Source organism: Camellia sinensis, chromosome 6, assembly GCF_055761805.1.
Source record: "Camellia sinensis isolate YWXY chromosome 6, ASM5576180v1, whole genome shotgun sequence".
Lineage (NCBI taxonomy): Eukaryota > Viridiplantae > Streptophyta > Magnoliopsida > Ericales > Theaceae > Camellia > Camellia sinensis.
In genome coordinates this window covers 160,337,847-160,357,692 of record NC_138966.1, presented here as the reverse complement: position 1 = coordinate 160,357,692, position 19,846 = coordinate 160,337,847, and the positions used below count along the sequence as shown (strand labels likewise).

Here is a 19,846-nt window from a genome sequence, read left to right as displayed (position 1 = left end):
AATGGCGGACAGGCCATCTCTGAGACAAACGGACTCTGGCATGATGCCGTCAATGGTGAGTAACGGAATGTCGTCGTGGTTCGCCATAAAAGATGACCGGAGAAGCTTGGAGGACAAGGTTTTGTCTGTCGACTTCCCACAGACGGCTCCAATTGTACGGGAAGGAGATATTCGTCGCTGTCCGTACTCCTTGTGTCCAAGCTCCGTGTCTATCCGATCAACCTAAGAACACGACGACGGTGAGCTACCCGACGGTGTGTTGCTGAAAAACCCCTCTGACAGTCAAGTTAGCACACACTCAGAGAGAGAGAGAGAGAGAGAGAGAGAGAGAGAGAGAGAAAGAAGACCTCAATCAATGTCAAATTGTATCTCACCAAATGATGTTCCATCCATAGCATGGGAGGCGTAGTCGCGTTTACATACCTTCTGCGCATGCCTCTATGTCCATTCGCCTTTCCACGCGTGGACCTGCTCCCTTATCCGACTTTCCCACATGTCAGTGCAAATACAGCTAAACACCACCTAACCAAACTGCCAAACGCCGTTGGCGCGAACAGACAGCCTGGCGGCACTGCCCCATCTGCCTACGACCGTATTACTTCCTGGACATGCAATGCTCCGAGCCGAGCTCCGTTATGACCGAGCTTAGTAGGCCCCCGTAATGACTGAGCACTTGCTTGGTTGGCCGGTCTGCGGAGGATCTTGCACGCCGATCTCAACTAGTAAACAACACGAACCGGTCTAGTAGAGAAGTTATCCCGGCCAAATCGGACCTGGGCTTTAACCGAGCGCACTGCACCTGGATTGTCCCAGCCCAACTCGGCCCAAACATGCTCGGACCAATTTTAGCCCGGTCATTTCCACGGCCCAAAGCTAGATTATGAAATCTCTCTCACACTAATCATTTGCTTTGAATTCTTCTTCCATGTTAATTTCCCTCAAAATTTGTAATTCTAATTACGCTTTTAACTAGGTTTCGAGAGGTTTCCACAAATAACATATCCCTCAAAGAAACACCAATTGAGTTCGTTTCTATTATTTTTTCCTTTTTTTTCCTCTCTTTCTTTTATTAATCATATATTGATATCAATGAATATCTGATAATATCGACAAATATATTGATGAATATTATTCTTACATTTTGTCAGGAATGGAGAAGCTCGATGCCTAAAATGAAGTATTCTAGTGGAAACCCTAGCAAACGAGCTACCAGTTGGAACAATACGTTTCGGGTGTCAAATAATTGATGTCCAAATGGATCCATCAACTTCACTTCCAATTCTTCAACTTCATGATGGCACTGTAATCAAAGCTAAGGTAATTTTGTCTTACTTACATAAGAAATTTGCATAGAAACGCATTCCAATAGATTAAAGAATACTCATGAGTGATGGTCTCGCCATAGAACCTATGGGATTATGCCCTTGTTAGTGTTTTGTACCTTTTTTTAGTAGATTCTAAAATTTGATCAATTAATAAGCACATGATATAAATGTTATAATTTTTCTCACATCTCAGACTGTTCGGCTTGAAATGTAATTTGATTAATTAAGAAGCATATAATATAAATGTTATAGTTTTCTCACATCTAAGACTTTATTTGGCTTAAAATGTCACACTTCTTATAAAAAAAAATCGTCTTCAGTGAAATTTTTAAAAAATTGTTTACTTTTTTTTTTTAAAAAAAAAAGAAAAAAAAAAGATCTAATCTAGAAGAATATAAGGAAAAAAAAAAAACTTTTTAGGTAATTATAATCTAGGAGACTCTAAAAGTGAAAAGTGTTTGGAAAAATTTTGGATTTTTTTTTTTAATATTAAAGATGAAAAATAACCCAAAAAAAACCGGTTAAAAAAAAATTGTACATGGACTTTATTTATGAGAGTTAATACGATTTAAATAGAGAAAATTTAAAATTTACAATAGAAAGTTGAATGTCACATTGAAAATTAAAACAATCGAACAACTTAAGTATAAAAAATAATAATAATTTGAAGACTACACTGAAAACTAAACCAAAGTTGAAAGATCAGTTAATTGATTAAAATTACTTGGTCTAATTTGGGAATGTAATTTGTGTATATATATATATACATCAATGGCAGGTAGTGATAGGATGTGATGGAGTAAACTCTGTGATTGCGAATTTCATTGGATTAAAACCTCCGAATCAGTCAACAATGGGCGGAGTGAGGGGTTTCACAAATTACGAAAATGGACATGGATTTAGCCCTGAATTTGTTACCATCAACAAAGGCCATGTTATGCTTGGAAGATTCCCCCTTGATCACAACCTTGTATATTGGTTTGTTGCCTGTCCAATCACACCTCAAGGTAATATCTTACTTGTTTATTGGATTATTTAAAATTATGAATGTGCAGTTCAAATTTAAATTATTTATGAATCTATAGTATATTGACCGGTTTATTTTTTGGGTCATTTTCTTGATTCCTCATTTCCTCACATCTAGACTTTCAAATTTAACATATGAACAAAAGAAAAATCATAAATTAATTGATTCTTTGTACATGTCAACTTAGACGCTATTTGAGAAGTTACTTTTTAATTATTTTTTGTCTTATTAGCGAAAATATGAGTTGAGAATACTTTTTATTTTTTACGAAAAAATATGCGATAAGTAGAGTGAATGAGAAAATATTTTTGAATTTTTTGTATGAGTTTATTTATTTATTTATTTTTTTTTTTGAGTTTTTGACTTTTTTATACTTAGTAACTAAAATATGAGATTACCAAATGACTCCTCAATTATGTATTGATGTAAAAGTCAATATGTTTTTTTGAAATCTTGAAGGAAGAATTACTTGAAAGTGGGACACAAAAAAAATTACAAAAACATTGGAAGTGCACATGATTATATGATGGGATACAAGTTAAAAATTATAGGGGTTTGCACCTCTCCATATTTAGGTTTTTTTTGTTTGTTTGTCCAATTGGAAAGTAATTCCGCCAATCTTAAAAGTGTTCAAGAAATTTGAGGTGAATCTCATTAATATTGAATCATTGTGAGTATTTCACATTGTATATTAAAAAAAAAAAAGAATAAGAAGAAGAAAGAAAAAGATTATTAGAGATATATTTTTTTTTGGTTGTCCCAATACTTTTGTACATTTATGATATGTTAATCTACAATTTCTATATTTGTGATTAAAATTTAGCTTGTGTATAGTTTACTTATAAAAAGAAATTAAGCCACACATTTGTAATTTTGAAAAAAATTATGAGCATGTAACATTACTGATATTGATGATATATGTATGCAGATTTAACAATGTCAAAAGATAAAACAAAAATCATATCGTTAGAACTAGAATCAGTAAAGGGATTTCCAAGAGAAATGTTAGAGATGATACAGATCTGTGATGTAGATTCACTAAATTTTAATGGTACTCGATATCGAGCCCCGTGGGAATTACTAAACGCGAGGTTTAGAAAAGGAACAGTGACGGTTGCTGGAGATGCCATGCACATAATGGGCCCATTTCTCGGACAAGGAGGCTTAATTGCATTGGAAGATGCTATTGTTTTGGCTAGATGCTTAGCAACACAGAGGAGAGCAGAAGTGGCACTCGATCAGTACATTGGGGAGCGAAGGGTGAGATTGGTGCAAATTTCTACGAAAACATATGCTGTTGGTACGCTTCTAGAAACTTCGTCTGTGGTTGTGAAACTTCTATGCATCGTCTTGATGGTCATCTTTTTTCGTGAGAGACTTGGTCATACCCATTATGATTATGGCCGCCTATAATTAAGCAGAAATTATTTAGGGTTCATTTTGGAAGAATTTTTTTAACCTAGCTTTTTGACTTTTTGGCTAATTAGCCTAACTAAATTAAATTAACTATGTTTGAGAGAATTTTTTGGCTTTTTTTTTTTTTTGGCTTTTTTTTTTTTTTTTGTGAGAGAAGAATTGTAATAATTATGGTTTGGATGTAACATTTTATCTTATTAATTTGTTTAGCCTATTTTTTCTTTTTTGTGCTTTTTTAGTCTCAACCTAAACCCAACTCACTTCCCAAACGGGGACTCTCAAGTCCAGAATATATCTATTCAATGATTTTTCATCATTTTGCCAGACATTTTCCTGATTTTTAAGGTCCATGTGTTCATTCAATTTTGTGCTATTGATTTAGCTATTAGTCACATTTTTAGAAATCATTTTACACGTCAATCAATTACTTTTTCTCTTACAATCATTTATTAAACTACAACAAATTCACAAATCATTTCAAAACATAATTTTTTTTCATCTCATAAAATAGTTAAAAAGCCAAGTAAAATAACTAAGTTCCTAAACAAGGCTTACTTATTAAAGGTATGGGTGTCAAGCCCTTTCTCATTTTGATTTTACAACTTCGATTATGAAATCTTAATTCATCTAAGAAAATATAATTCATTTTAGAAAATATATGAGATTTTTTTATTTGGTCTCGTTTGGGAAGTAATAGTTTTAGCCTAAAAGCCGAAAAATTATTAAAAAAATCAAAAAACCTATAACTTATACCAAAAAGTCAAAGATTTTCTTTTCTCTTTACAACACTTGGTAACATCAATTCCTTTACAATACTTAGTAACATCAATTTCTAACTTCATGCGAAATGGGAGATGTCTCTTCCTCATAAAATCAAACAAATAATGTTGTAATATATATGTACATATATTTGATAGCAAGAAATTGAAAATTACTTGCAGATATAGCTGCATATTGGGGTATGAAGAACCCTCTAGAAAACGTGTGTTTTCCTAGCTTGTTTAGGTTGCTACTTGTACCCGGATCAACAAAAAAGAGCTATTATTACATAATTTTAGCAACGTCATCCATGTAGATTGCAATCTTGTGACTTAGTCAATAAAGGCATATGAGTAATAGACTGGAGATCGTCAAAACAATCAGGTATTGGTATTCATACACTGAAATACACATACAAGCTTGAAGGCTTCATTTGGTTTGTGATAAATCGGTTGAATCAATCTCTATTCATTATTCAACCCAACCATTTGAATAAATTTAGGCTCAAATCTTGAGAACCTTTTCAAAGAGCAAGATAAGCATATCTCAAACACAAGAGATGAACTTTTATACTGTGTTTGGTCGGAGGATTTGGAAAGGGAAAGGGAAAGAGAAAGGTGAAATATGAATAAAATATATTTACATTTCACATAGTTTCAACACCTTTTCACTTTCGATTTTCAAATTTCTTCCTAAATCCTTTAGCCAAACACAACATTAAGCGGGGAAATATAAATTGTGTAAGCAAATGTTTAAATCACTTAACCCCAAGGGGTTTGGCTAAGTGGATGAAGAAAGCAACGAAAGGGCTTACTACCCAAGATGTCACAAGTTCAAAACCCACGAAGGCCAAACATCCAAACGTTGAGGCCATTGAAGGTTTGCCCAGTTGTTAACTTCAAGGCCCCGGGATTTAGTCGAGGTATGTATAAACTGGCCTGGACACCTGGTTATCAAAAAAAAAAAAAAATGTTTAAATCACTTTATTTCTCATGCACACTCTTTGCTTTTATAGATAAATTGCCTAGTCCATTAATTCATCAGGTGCCCCTGACAAATCAACATGTGAATTTGACTTATAAGCTAATTTTAGTTTTAAGAAGATGAAACACTGATATTGACAGTAGTGAACTAAAAACAATTTGGGAGGAAAGTGCTAATCTTGCAGGTTTTGATTGGATGTGATGGAGCAAATTCGGTGGTAGCTGACTTCCTCGAGTTAAAACCCCCAAAAGCATTTCCCCTGTCTGCTGTGAGAGGTTTGACGAAGTATCCAAGTGGTCATGCATTTGCCCATGAATTTGTCCGAATGAGGAGGAACAACATTATGGTAGGAAGAGTTCCAATTGATGATAAGTCAGTCAACTGGATGGTGGGTCAACAATCCACTCCTAAAGGTAATAGTATTTTCTAATACATTTGATTTAATCTGCTAGTTGCTTTCTCTGTGTGCTTATAAATAGCATAGGATGTGCACATGTGCACAAGTCAGCCTACGGGCGGTATGCTCTTTCTTCTTTTGTTTTTGTTTTTATGTTGTTTACCTGCACATGAACAGACGCCAGGGCTTTACAAAATCCAGACCTTATTAGACAGTCAACCCTACCTTAATCGATGGTTTCCCACCTGAAATTCAACAAATGATCGGAGACAGTGACGTAGAATCATTGTCTCTCACGCATTGTGATATCGTGCTCCATGGGACTTACTATTGGGAAAATTTCGAAAAGGAACTGTAACAGTAGCCGGGGATGCAATGCATGTTATGGGTCCGTTCCTTGGACAAGGTGGTTCGGCAGGTTTAGAAGATGCTATTGTTCTCGCCAGATGTTTGTATCAGAAACTTAGTGAAGTCCATCAAATCCAAAGTCGAAGTCAGATGATGATGCATAAAGTTGGAGAAGCAATGGATCAGTATGTGAAAGAGCGGAGGATGAGGGTGGCGCGATTGTCGATGGAAACTTATCTCACTGGTTTGCTAGTGGGACCTTCATCAATGTTGGTGAAATTGGTTAGTATTGTTTTGATGGTTATTTTCTTTCGTAACCAAAATCATCATACTAGATATGATTATGGTCTCTTGTGATGTAGAAACTTTGCTATATAAATTGTTTTGTTTGTATTGCTGTTACTCTACTACAGTCCTTATTTATGTATGTATTGTGAAATCATTGTTCTACATTTAATTAAGTATTTCTGCAAATGTTTTGCTATATTTAGATGTTTTCTTGAAATGAGTTGAGACCTAAATTTCTCAAGCCTTTTGTATGGTTAAAGTCATGTTCCTCAAAATGTGTCGTATTCTAATTTTTAAATTGTTTGATTCAATTGGTTTTTCATTGTTTTTATGGGATTTTTATTTTTTGTGTACTAATTTTTCTAATTGTATTATTAAGTTTTTTTTAATGTTCATTTAGTGTGTTTTTGTATTTTTTTTAGTGTGTTCATTCAGTTGGTTTTATTATTTTTTATTTTTTTGTATTCTAATTTTTAAATTATTTAATTTATCTGGTAATTTGTTGTTTTATGGGTTTTTTTTTTGTCCGTCCATGTTTTAGTTATTTTATGGTTTTTTATTCTAATTTATAATTATTTAATTCAGTTATTTTTATAAAAATTTTAGGCTCTTTAGTCGAAACAAATTAGTACAGTAAAAATATTTGACAAAATTTTGAATTTTTTCTAATTAAAGAAAAAAATAAATAGAATTAACCAAACTATGGGGAAAAAAAAAAACTCTTCAAAGTAATCTTTAGCTTCCAATTGTGCAAATTCACTTTTAGCGGCGTTTTTTAAACTCCGCTAAAAGTATTAAAAACGTCGCTAATTCTTTTTGTGACGTTTAGTATCAAAGGCCGATGACGCGGCCGTTGCTATAACTTTATGGCATTTAAAAAACGTTGTTATATTAGTAAAAACGCCGCCAAATGTCCGACCTTAGTGTACTCTGACGTCACTCTGACATTTAGCGACGTTTTTGAAAACGCCGTCATAGACATTTATACATTTTAAAAATCTTACCGTTGGGATGGGATATAGTGACGTTTTTTAAACGCCGCCATAGCCTTTTTTTTTTAATTTTTAGATTTTGTTAATTTTATATCGTTGAACAAAAAAAATACTTGTCAAACAATTATTAAGAACTAATAATTAATGTTTATTAAAATAATAAATAAACTAAGCTTGAAAACAAAATTAAAAATAAAAAACAATGTATTACATACCTAAGAATAGAAACAATTCAGATTTTAAATACATCAATTATAATCAAAATAGTCTAGAAGTGTAATTTGCCCAAAAAAATCAAAATGGTCCACACTTTAGTCCCATTATTAACAGAATGCCCAGAGTGGGATTAAATAGTACCCTCTACATGGGATTATTCGCCCCAACCAGTCAATCACAGCTGGCCTCATTTGAGGCCACCAAACATGGGATGAGGGGGACATGGGACACACAGTCTAACCTTGCCCCTTTATTCCCATACTAACTGTGGCCAATATACACACCGGATATATTCCAAAACAAAGACAATGAACAAACATATAAATACACAAGCATAGATTGTTTAAACTCTGCTTATCACATTGATCCCAAACAACAATGCTTGAACTTGAGAAAATAAAAGCATTACTATCAACACATCAAAAAGTACACAATGAACATTCCACATATATTAAAAAAAGAAGAAGTAAGACAATGTCAGGCATATAAATATACAAACAAATTGTGTCAGGCATATAAATATACAAACAAATTGTATACTCTGATCTAAACAACATGCTTCAAGTGTTCAACTTGAGAACATGAAGGCATTACTAAACAAATCAAGAATTACAAGTACACAATCCAAGAAAATAAAAACCTAATCCTCCATAATCCTCCTTACATATCACATAAAAAATACTGCAAAACAAAATGTACAATTGTACCTTACATAAGCTATAATCTTAAATTGATCTTATAAAATTCATCTATGTTAATAAACTAAGACTTGGAGAGTTTGAGAATTCATGTTCCTTCGAATCAATAGCATTTCCCAATTTGCCCTAACAATTTCCAGCACTTTGAAATGGGCCGCTTGACACAATGCAGAGTATGACAAAATTTATGTTGTAAAAGCAATACAATGCAAACTAAACAAACTCAACTGAACCAGGAAATTTCATATTCAGCATCAAACAGAGAGGATAATTAAGATAAGTGTGTGTTATAATAGATTTCAACTGCAAATTTTCTCATCTTTTGTATCCAAACAACATCAAACAATGCAACAACAAGAACAATAATGCCATAACCATTTCATCCAGAACTGAAATTTATTACACTTGAAACTTTTTCTTTGGTTGTGTTTTCTTGTTTTATTTTTTGCATAACACACAAAACTTGTTTTTCCGAAAACAGGTCCTTTTTGGAAACTGTTTTCACAAATATAAAAATGATGAAAATGATAGGTATTTCTTAAACATCTCATTTTTTTTTTTTTTTTTGGTTTCCATAGACACAAAAACCTAACCAAATGATCAATTAGCAGACGCGGAATTGTAACTCACTTATTGTGAACATCAACATATTCATCAGTTTCATCTAGTATTTCTTCCTTCAAAACAAACACAAATATTAGTTCATCAACAAAAAAAACACATTAAGTCTATGTACCCAGAAAAAGAACTCAGAAAAAACAGTGCCATGTCTAGATATGGTGAGGTTTAAATTAAAAAAGAATTTGAACCACAAACCATTACTGTTTTTTTTCTTTTTCTTTTTTGTGAATAAAATTTTAGGTATTTTATCAGGATACCTAGAAGGCTTGCGGAAAGAAAAGCATATATGAAAGGACTGATCTAATATTTACATATACGAAATTTCCTATCACCTATATGGAAGAAACGCGTTCATATTGAAGCTAGTTTTGTGTACTTGGACAGAATTAACTTCTATAAGTTATATCTGAAGCAGCAATATTAATTAACTATAATGGAACACAAAATAACATTTGCATGAAGTACATCATAGTATTTATTAATACTAGTTAATTAGTTATATATATTACTAACTTGTAAGAGTTCCTCTAAAACATCTTCCATAGTAATGATACCAATGACTTCTTCCTCTTGATCTGGAAGTGATTCCAAAACTTCCTTTGTTTTATTTGCATCTCCTTGTTCACGTCCTTTCTATGTTTGGAGGTTCCAGCTGTCACTGCATCGCTCCGCTATGTACTGCAATGCTGGACTCTGACTCTTAGTAGTGTCGCTGGAAGGCACAGATGGTGGTGCATGCGTAGAAATACTCTTTTGTTGCTTGATCTCAATTCCTATATATTATAAAAGGAAATAGCAATGACCAACATATAACGACAAGTTTCCTTGTGTTCCATTGGACTTTATTTTAATAAATAGACTGAATATATCCAAAATCTGGGAAATTTGTACGCAATGCAATGTCAGTCACATGATTATTTATCCCACAATTATTTATTACAAACCCGCTCTCCTTATCTATGAACAAACGAGGCCAAGAAGTCCAGGAGGCTTATCCCATTGATTTAGAACATAAAGAATCAGTAGCCTATTTAAAATCAAATACAGTAAGGGTGTTGAAAGGATATCATAGCCAAAATAATATGATAAAATAATGCCATCACCCAATATCAGTCTCACAAAATATGGAGTGCTGAAGGGTGGCTGGACGCAGATATAAACTCCGGCATTAGTGGATAACCCTAGCTTTTACTAATTGCAGCAAGTAATGCCCCCTAAATTTTATTATACGATAAATATTTGAATTACTTAGATGTTGAAAAGGAAGTCACATAAACCCCAGAATAACCCATAATTTTTTGTTAAGTTCCGTGGCATGCATTTCATTTTAAAAGGAACTGTTTTGACAGCTAAGCACCCTCATTATAGATGAAAGAAGTTCCCCCCCTTCCCAACCAAGTAACACGTACGCTACTAAATCTCTTAACACAACTGTAATAGAATAAAAAAGAGAGCACCTTTTCACAGTGTCTGCACTGCTGATCAAAACTTAGATTAGAAGCAACAGCCTTCGTGCTTAACCTGGCATTCTTCCCAACAACTACCCAACTTCTGATAAAGCTACTGGACATCATAGATGAAATGAATGAGAAATATGAAAACACACCTCTTCAGTGGAATGTGCACTTGCTTGCTTACTTGAGCGCATGTGTAAGAGTGAGAGAGAGAGATGAAAAATAGAAAAGATTGGAATTGGCCAAACCTTGAATTTACATCATCTTGCATGCTCATACGGGCACGAATACCTCCACAGCAGCTGTGGCCAATGACTAGTATATTTTCAACCTGTAGAAAACTTTATATTTACCAAAATGTTTTCCCATCAAAGTTTGTCGCCAAATAGAGTGGCCAATTTGTTTGACACATTGATATCAAGAGGTCAATTACAGCAATTCCAGTTATCTAATATATTTGTGTACGGTATTAGTGACTTAGTCATGAAACACAGAGACACATATTTTTTAATCATGAATCAGCAATTCCAGATTATTCATTATTGCAACTATATCATAGTCCAATGTAAGCAACTCCAGAATGAGAACATAAGCTTCATAATTGGTTACTAATTGCTATACTTTTGCTGACAATTCCCTTTCTCCAAACTTATTCTTACTTTATCTCTTTTTTTTTTTTGAATGACACATGATGTCAAATTCTTTCAGATTTTTGAATTCCTAACATGTGAGCTGCAGTCCCAGTCAATGTGCAGACCATAAGCAACCAATAGTAACTACACACATTTTTTCTGCCTTCGTTGACAAAGAATAAAGCAACTTGGCAGAAGATTTGTCTACAGAAGTCGTTTACTTCTAGAGAATTGACGGCAAATTCAAGGGCAGCATTTGTTTCTGTTGGTCCATTCTGCATCAGAAGATAAAAAAGCATAGGCCTATTCAAAATTTTGCTTCTAATACACTTATCACAACCATATATTTCCATTCTCCCACATTTATGCTTACAATAAATGAAGAACTAGTAGTACTAAACTAAAGCCAAGAAAACACAAATGCAATGTATATGGTACCTCAAATGGGGGCACCAGATTTGCCACATTGCGGACTACAAAGGCTTCTCCGGGTTGAAATCCTCGGATGTAGGAGGGACAAACCCTAGAGTCTGCACAAGCAATGACCATGAACTGTTCTTGCAAGTGTCAGCTAAGAAAATCTTAACCAGTTCAGCACAAAATTGAGGTAAATTGCCAATGTAATCCCCAGATGGTCCAAAATATATCATGGACTAAAAAAAAGTTAACCCTAAAAAACCCATCATACCTTCAGTGCTTGACTCTTGGCAAGATTTTCATAGCATTCCAAGTTCTCCCTGTTCAAAGAAAACATCACATCGGGGAAACTCAATTTTCTGTGAAGCTAAACAACAAGATGTCAGAATTATAAGCTTGCTTACAGGAATTTCTGCCTTTTGAAACTCAGAAACCGATGTTTCATTTCATTGAACAGATCAGACCCATTTTGAGTTCCTATTATGCTCTCTTGTTTGCTATTTCTGAGCCCCTGAGTCAGCCCTGGTGGTTCCATGGAGGCCTTCAACCTCAAAACAGGATTGCTCCTGTGAATTCAATCATGGAAGGTAGAAATTAAGAACAGGATACAAAACATGTTACTATGTTTAGTATCGGCAAAATACATAGTGCATATGTTTTAAATCAAATCAAATACATTCTTATCTCTTGGGCTTAATCCCGAGGTTGCATGGTAGCCTGTAATCTTAAAAAGAAAGACTTTCCTATAAATCAATAATCAAACAATAAAATTAGAAGCTTATTATGTAAGAGTTAACACAACAAAGAAGAAACATGGCATTAAGCTCCTCCAGTATAACCTATGAAGCACAAATACTTTTACAAGATAATTGTTTCCATATCATACAAATCACATCCCAATACAAAAAAGAAAAAGACAACAAAACGGGGAAAAACAAATAAATTACTAAAACTGAACCAAAAAATAAAAAACATACAACATCAGAAGCCTTGACAGTGACAAAAAGTGAATCTTATCCACCAAAAAATATGAGAAAATATCAATTTGACACACAGTTTCTAACACATAGAAGATCCTTCCAAATAAGAAAGAAATAAAGATTGCGAACTAACAAAGCAATTGATGTTAAAGACGATATGCTGTTTTAGGCAAAAAATACGCAGATACATTTATAGATTCTATGGTCTATGCTTCCAAGATTTTGTTTTGTCCACACAAAGTAACATGAAAGCGAATGTAGCTAAAACAGAAACAAGCATTAATCTATTTATTTATAAGCAGCAATTAACAAATCCAAAGATGATTTCAAGACTACATAAATCCGATCGACTAATTACAATCAAGCAATGATGAATTCAAATCAAATGTAAAACCCAACCATAAATCTAATCCGATCATCGTTAACTCATAAAAAAAATTGTCAAACTGTATAAAGCGAGAGAAAAATCATCGTGCATTGAACAAAATACAACTGACCTATCAGATCGTACCTTGAATACTGCAAAACAAGAACGATCGGAAATAAAAAATAGAAGAATCGATCAAAAAAATAAAACTGACCTGTCAGATCGTACCTTGAATACTGTAAACAAGAACGATCGGAGAGAGAGAAAGAAGAAGAAAAAAAAATCGATAGGCTTAGATTTGAGGGGTCAGAGTTCAGATCTGAGCTTCTGAAAATCACTGAATCTCTGCAAATAAGGATCAAGTAAGAATGCCTTAAAACATTGATTTCATAGATCTAAAGAGAGAGAGGAGAGAGACGAGAGACAGTGGAGCTCTCTACCTCGCCGGTGCAGATGGTGTTGGCGATGGAGTTTCGAAATCGCTTCGATCTGAATCTTCGATGGAGCTTCGAAATCGCTTCGATCTGAATCTTCGATGGAGCTTAGAGAGGCTTGAGAGAGAGAGAGAGAGAGAGAGAGAGATGTGTACGTATAAGGGTTTGAGAAATAGAAACAGCTCAGATTCAAAATAAGGGATTCAGAAAGAAGACGCGTGTGGCCACCGCTTTTGTAGGTGTTTCTCCAATTATAAAACGGGGTCGTCTTGTTTAAAAGAATATGCGACGTTTTGTAAACGCCGTTAAATATTAATAACAGTGACATTTATAAAAACGTCGTTAAAAAAACGCCTTCATATCTCCTTTTTCCTGTAGTGGAATAACTTGAGAAATTAGGGTTTTCACTTTAAGGAATTTTTTTTATTTGTGTAACTTTTATTATAAAAGTTATAGCTTCTGAGAAATTATGATTTTTCACTCTAAGGATTTTTTTTTTAAATTTTTTTTTAAATTTTTGTAACTTTTATTATAAAAGTTATGACTTCCTTGTTGATACGTATTTTTCAATTGCAAATTGACAATTGAATAATGGACGAATTACATTAACGGTTTCTGTAATTTGAGATTTGAATCATTTTGATCCCTAAACTTTTAATTGTGATATATTTGATCATAAATTCTAAATCTTGTTTCAAATAAGGATAATTGAAAATACTATTGCTCCATTTCAAGGGTAAAGTCGTCAATTTGATAAAATATAAATTAGTTTGACAAAAATAAATATCAAAAAATTGTTTACGAATTTTTTAAAATTAATTCTACCCATCAAAGATAAAATTATATAAAAATGATAAATATTTTATTTTTTATATTTTTTTACCAAATTAATTTTTAGTATGTTTTTGTATGATGATCATATAATGGGTAGTTATTTTTATTGATATTTTTGGATGGTTTTATATTTGTTGTTAACAAATATTTTTGGATGGTTATCATGTAATGAATGGTAATTAGGGTTTGAATGTGTAATTGATATTTAATATATGAAATATTTTTAATTTTTAATTTTTAATTTAATGGATTTATTTGATAAGGACATCAAAGTTTTCGCCGTGTTTTGACTTTTGAAAAATATGAGCTAATTTAATGAAAATAAATATTGGAAAAAAATTATTTCTATTATCTAAAAGATAAAATTATATAAAAATGATGTGTTTTAATTTTTTTCACTAATTTAAATTTTAGTTTCTTAAAAAAATTCTGAAAATCAAACCAAACAGAACTTTATAATTAAGAAAATTCTAACATTATTCATTAAAAAAATGTCATTATATTTCAAACACACATACAAGTTTTTTTTTTTTTTTTTGATCAGCAAAGAAAAGGAACTTTATTGATAAAACAGAAAAACTATTACATCAAAAAAGAAAAGGAGGAGGAGTGCAGAAAACATTATAGTGAACCAAATCAATCCCAACTAGGTTGGCACCGATAAAACTGCCCAATCATATGCTAGCACAACCACAAGAGTTGGTGAGGAACCAACCACAAACACCAAAAACTACCTCACCCAATAAAACACTGACCACACCTAATACAAACCAAGCAATCAATCTACCTATTAGCAAAAAGCTGGACAACACTAACAGCTGTAGCAGCACCGAGCATTCAAACTACCTAACAACAAAAACAGGACAACACTAACAGCTGAGGCAGCAAAGCAGATCAGCAGAAGAGGGATGTAGCCTAATCAAGAACATCAGCAGCAACAGATAACTGAAGAGTAGCACTACCCACACAAAACACCACCACACCAACACTGCAGCAGCCACAACAGAATATATACTCGTATTTACCAGCCTATCTGATCAACCATCCTATCATAATAGCAATAGAACCTCCTCTCTACCTAGATAATAAGACTCACCCATCTTATGTTTAAAACAATCTAAAAAATGCAGTAGCATCAGCCCTTGGCATAAATCTTCAAGCACATGGCCACTCTAAATTTGATTAGCTCACCCAAAGCAGCAATAATTGGTTGAGTATCGATAAATACACAAACAATTCTATATATCCACAAGGAGCAAACAAAAGTAACAGCTGCAATAACCAAATGCTAATAGCAGCAACAGCAAGTCATATCTGCACCTAAAGAAAGAGCCACAGCAGCAGCAGACAACTGAAAAGGACCTCTGCCCACGCAAATCACCCACGAATCATAACAGCAACAGCCACCACAGCCTCCTCTCGACCTAGATAATATGACTGACCCATTTTATGTTTGAAACAATCTCTTGCACAGAAAAACAATAGCCCTTATCATAAGTCTTCAACCACAAGGACACTCTAATTTTAATAAGCTTGCACAAAGCAGCAATATCAGGTTGAGAATTGTTAAAACACAATCATTTCTATACAGCCACAAGGACCAAACAACAGAGATAAAAACAACTCTCCAAACCTGCTTTTCCTTTTTCCTAAATTTCCACCCCAACCACCAGAGCATCAAACCTTCGAAAGAACCTGGTAACACCCATTGAAGACCCCACCAGTCCATCATGTTAGACCACACACACCACACAAATGAACATGATAAAAGAAGATGATTAGAAGTCTCCTCCCCAGCTTTACACAGCACACACTGCAAATTCCCATCACCTCTCAAAGCTCCAATTCTACTGAGGAAAACAGTTGTTTTCAACTTACCTCTCCAAGCCAGCGAAGTTATGAATTTAGCCTTAGGAGGAGCAAAATTATTCCAGACCAACTTTGGATAGCTGAGAACAGACCCAACACTTTGCTTGCACCAATTATACACATAGCCCACTTTAAAAATCCCGGACTGCTCAGCCTTCCACCTAACTAAATCCCTTTGATCAACAACAAGGCAGGGCCCCACTCCCAATAGATTTTGCAACCTAAACATCTCATCTTCTTCCCAACCAAAGAGAGACCATCTAAACTTAAAACACCAAAAATTGCTACCAACTCTGCAAGACATCTGCATCTTCAAAGTGATCTCCTTATCTACACTCAGTTGATGCAACCTTGGAAATTGATATTTGAGGCTTGATGTTCCCAGCCAAATATCATCCCAGAATTTCACCCTATTCCCATCACCAATCCTTATCACCACATTTTCGAGAAAGAAGTTGAACAACGAAGGATTTAAAAAAGAGACAGCAAGGACCTCTCTCCAGGTAGATGAAACAGAAGCCAAATCATTCACTGGAGGAAACCATTGACCCCCAGATACCCCATATTTAGCACAAATCACAGACTTTCACAGAGCCTCCTCTTCTACGGCATATCTCCACCACCACTTTATAAGTAAGCATACATTCATCAATCTGATATCTCTGATTCCAAGACCTCCTTGCTTCTTAGGTAACTGCACCTCATTCCATTTTACCAAATGGATTTTCTTTTTAAATTCATCCCCACCCCACAAAAACCTTGCTTGAATCTTGTCAAGTTCTTTAGCAACACACTCAGGAATCTTAAATAAAGACATATAATAAATAGGCAAGGAAGCCAAAACCGATTTAATGAGAGTGACCCTACCAGTGAAGGAAAGCAGCCTTCTTTTCCAACCAGATAACTGCTTTTTAAATCTGTCCACCACTGGCTGCCATGTTCGTTTCCTACCTGGGTTGGCACCAAGAGGAAACCCTAAATATTTTAAAGGTAACTTATGGCTCAAACAGTTAAGAGTGGCTGCAAACTCTTCAACCAGCCCATCATCAACTCCCACCCCACCGATCATGCTTTTGTGAAAATTTATCTTCAACCCCGAGACCACTTCAAAACAACGTAATATTCTTTTGACAGCCACAATCTCTGCCCATTCAGCCTCATAGAAAATAATAGTATCATTAGCGAATTGAAGATGGGAAACATTGGCCTCTCTATTACCCACAACCACTCCTTTTATAATCCTCAACTCCTTGGCTCTTGATAGTAGTATGTTCAGACCTTCAGCAACAACATTAAATAAGAACGGTGAAAGAGGATCACCTTGTCTTAACCCTTTTTGTGGACAAAATTCAGCAGAGGGCGAACCATTGACCAAGATGGAAATTCTAGTAGATTCCAAACACACCTTCATCCATTGAATCCATCTTGAACCAAAACCAAAGCTAGATAACATATGCAGTAAGCAATTCCAGTTAACCGTATCATATGCTTTTTGAAAGTCCAATTTTAGAATAAGGCCCTTCTTCTTTGATTTTTCCCAGCAATCCACCACCTCATTAGCTATAAGCACACCATCCATGATGTTTCTACCCCCTACAAAAGCAGACTGAGCCTTATCAATCACACTAGGCAGGACTAGCTTAATTCTATTAGACAAAACCTTGGACAACACCTTATATGGGGAATTTATCAAGCTAATCGGTCTGTACTCAAGAAGAGAGCTTGGATTCTCCTTTTTAGGAATAAGAGAGACAAAAGAGCAGTTTACCCGAAATCCCAATTTACTGTTGCTATAAAACTCCTTCATAAACTTCATAATGTCGCCTTTCAAGAATTTCCACCCTTTTTGAAGGAACATCATATTAAATCCATCTGGACCTGGGGCTTTGTTACCATCACAATCTTTTATAGCAGCCCAAACTTCTTCCTCTGTGAATTCTTTCTCCAGAACAGCACCAACTTGGTTAGCATCAATCTTCCTAAAATCTCCACTAATTGTTGGCCTACACCTCCAATGTTCTATAAATAAATTCTGAAAATGAGAACAAGCTGCTTCTTTTACCTCACTTGGTTCATCCACCTCAACCCCATTAACCTTAAGAGAAGCTATCAAGTTTTTGTTATGTTTTTTGGAGGCCATAATTTGGAAAAACCTCGTATTTCTATCCCCTTTCAAAGCCCAGTCCATCCTAGATTTTTGCACCCACGTCCACTCCTTTCTTTTCTTAAGCTTCCAGATCAAACCCAAAACCTCCTTTCTTTTGCCCTCTTCCACCTCAGTCAACCCCCTCAATTCAGATTGTAAATCCATAGAATGTAAAGCACTTTCAGCTTCTTTCAATTTAGATTCTACATCACCAAACACTTCCTTATTCATTTTTTCAGTGCTACTTTTAGAACTCTCAGCTTCTCCATGATGATATAACAAGCCCAACCTTGTACACCTGATGATTCCCATGCTCTTTTAGCTTCATCAAGGAAGTCAGGGTGTAAAACCCAAGCATTGATGAACTTGAAAGGTTTCGGGCCCCAATTCCTATCATCTTCCATCAGCAGAATATGGCTATGATCAGAAAAAAATCTTGGTAGACCCCAAACCTTGTATCTGAACCATTCTAACCAGTCAGGGTTAACTAGAAATCGATCAATCCTGTTCCAGCTCTGCGAATTGCCCCAAGTGTATTGCCTACCAAGCATTGGGATATCCACCAATTCAAGGTTGCTAATAAAATTTACAAACTCACCAATTCCTCTGTCCCTTCTTACACACCCTTTTCTTTTACTAATATTTTTTACCTCATTAAAGTCACCCCCTAGGCACCAAGGATTAGGAAAAATAGACTTCAAATTGGAAAGAATACCCCATAACTTTCTCCTATTCAAATCTTCATTTGGAGCATAAATGTTACAAATTACACAATTAATAGAAGAGTGCATAATACCTGCCAATAGTATGAAATTTCTGAAACAGCAGCACTCCTTTAATGAGAAGATCAGAGGGTTCCATACACAAAGAAGCCCTCCAGCACTACCATCTGCGCCCACTTCCATGAATTCCACCGAATCAATAGGCCACAAAGACCTAACACCACTCTCATCCATACATGACCGTTTTGTTTCTTGCAGCAGAACCATATCCACATTTTTCTGACTTAGAAATTCCTTAATCCTTTGCCTTCTATCTGCCCTACCCAAGCCTCTAACATTCCAGGAAAGAATCTTCATGAGGATACAATTATACGCTAGAACCACCTATCAAGTGCTCAAATTAAGCACCTGGCTCCACCCCTTTTGCCTTCACTCTATCCATGTCTTCAACTTCCATCTGAATTACTCGCTCCACAACTTCAGCTTCCTTCCCATTCATTGCCAACCCCAGAGTCATACCCAACTGAACTGTATCCTCTGCTTCTTTTCGGATTTTCCTTTGTTTTCTTAAATTGTTACTGATAGACAAAGATGATAAGGATGCCATTGCTGCAGCTCGAACAAGGGCACCTCTATGGAAACCATTTTTAAATAATAGCCCCTTATTCCTCGTCCTTTTCTAGGATTTTCCCGGCACTCTACTGTCATTATCCTGAACTCCTTCATTCGGGTTAACCCTCTCAATATGAGTGACCTTATCATTATTAGGCCCCAGACTCTTTCCATCAAAATGGGCTTGATCCAGTACTACGTCTAGAGATAAATTGGGCCTATCTAGATCACCTGCACTTAAACTTCTAATAAACCCATTAGGCCCATTAAAAGATTCCAACACTGCATCGCCTTGTCTTTCACTCCCT

The 19,846-nt window shown here is 34.8% G+C and overlaps 1 protein-coding gene and 1 pseudogene across 12 annotated transcripts; one reads left to right on the top strand and one right to left on the bottom strand.

Moving 5' to 3' along the window:
- The first annotated feature begins 3,288 nt into the window (after nt 1–3,288).
- Nucleotides 3,289–6,613, top strand: LOC114286918 (monooxygenase 1 pseudogene; annotated as a pseudogene).
- Nucleotides 6,614–9,462: 2,849 nt separating this feature from the next.
- On the bottom strand, nt 9,463–19,589 carry LOC114301004 (beta carbonic anhydrase 5, chloroplastic-like). Of its 12 annotated transcripts, XM_082875196.1 has the most exons (11): nt 19,001–19,140; nt 13,362–13,472; nt 13,136–13,266; nt 12,251–12,317; nt 11,979–12,140; nt 11,846–11,894; nt 11,596–11,709; nt 11,379–11,432; nt 10,774–10,856; nt 10,529–10,634; nt 9,463–9,844 (listed from the first exon to the last, which is right to left on the bottom strand). In XM_082875196.1, coding segments are annotated over exons 4-11 (672 nt in total). In that variant the 5' UTR covers nt 12,253–12,317; nt 13,136–13,266; nt 13,362–13,472; nt 19,001–19,140; the 3' UTR covers nt 9,463–9,742. The 12 variants fall into 12 exon arrangements, with proteins under 12 accessions (XP_082731322.1, XP_082731321.1, XP_082731324.1 ...); XM_082875195.1 differs by having other exon boundaries at nt 12,251–13,266; nt 19,001–19,548; XM_082875198.1 differs by lacking the exon at nt 11,379–11,432 and having other exon boundaries at nt 19,001–19,548.
- Between the last annotated feature and the right edge of the window lie 257 nt (nt 19,590–19,846).

Bases quoted from the DNA above. Each gene is read 5' to 3' on its own strand.
- LOC114301004 (XM_082875191.1), bottom strand. From the start codon at position 19,065: ATGGAACCCTCTGATCTTCTCATTAAAGGAGTGCTGCTGTTTCAGAAA. The intron at 10,635-10,773 runs GTTTGGCCAATT...TATGATGTCCAG, and splicing joins CAAGATGATGTAAATTCAAG to TAGCTTTATCAGAAGTTGGG. The intron at 9,845-10,528 runs GTGCTCTCTTTT...TATAATATATAG, and splicing joins AGTGCAGACACTGTGAAAAG to GAATTGAGATCAAGCAACAA.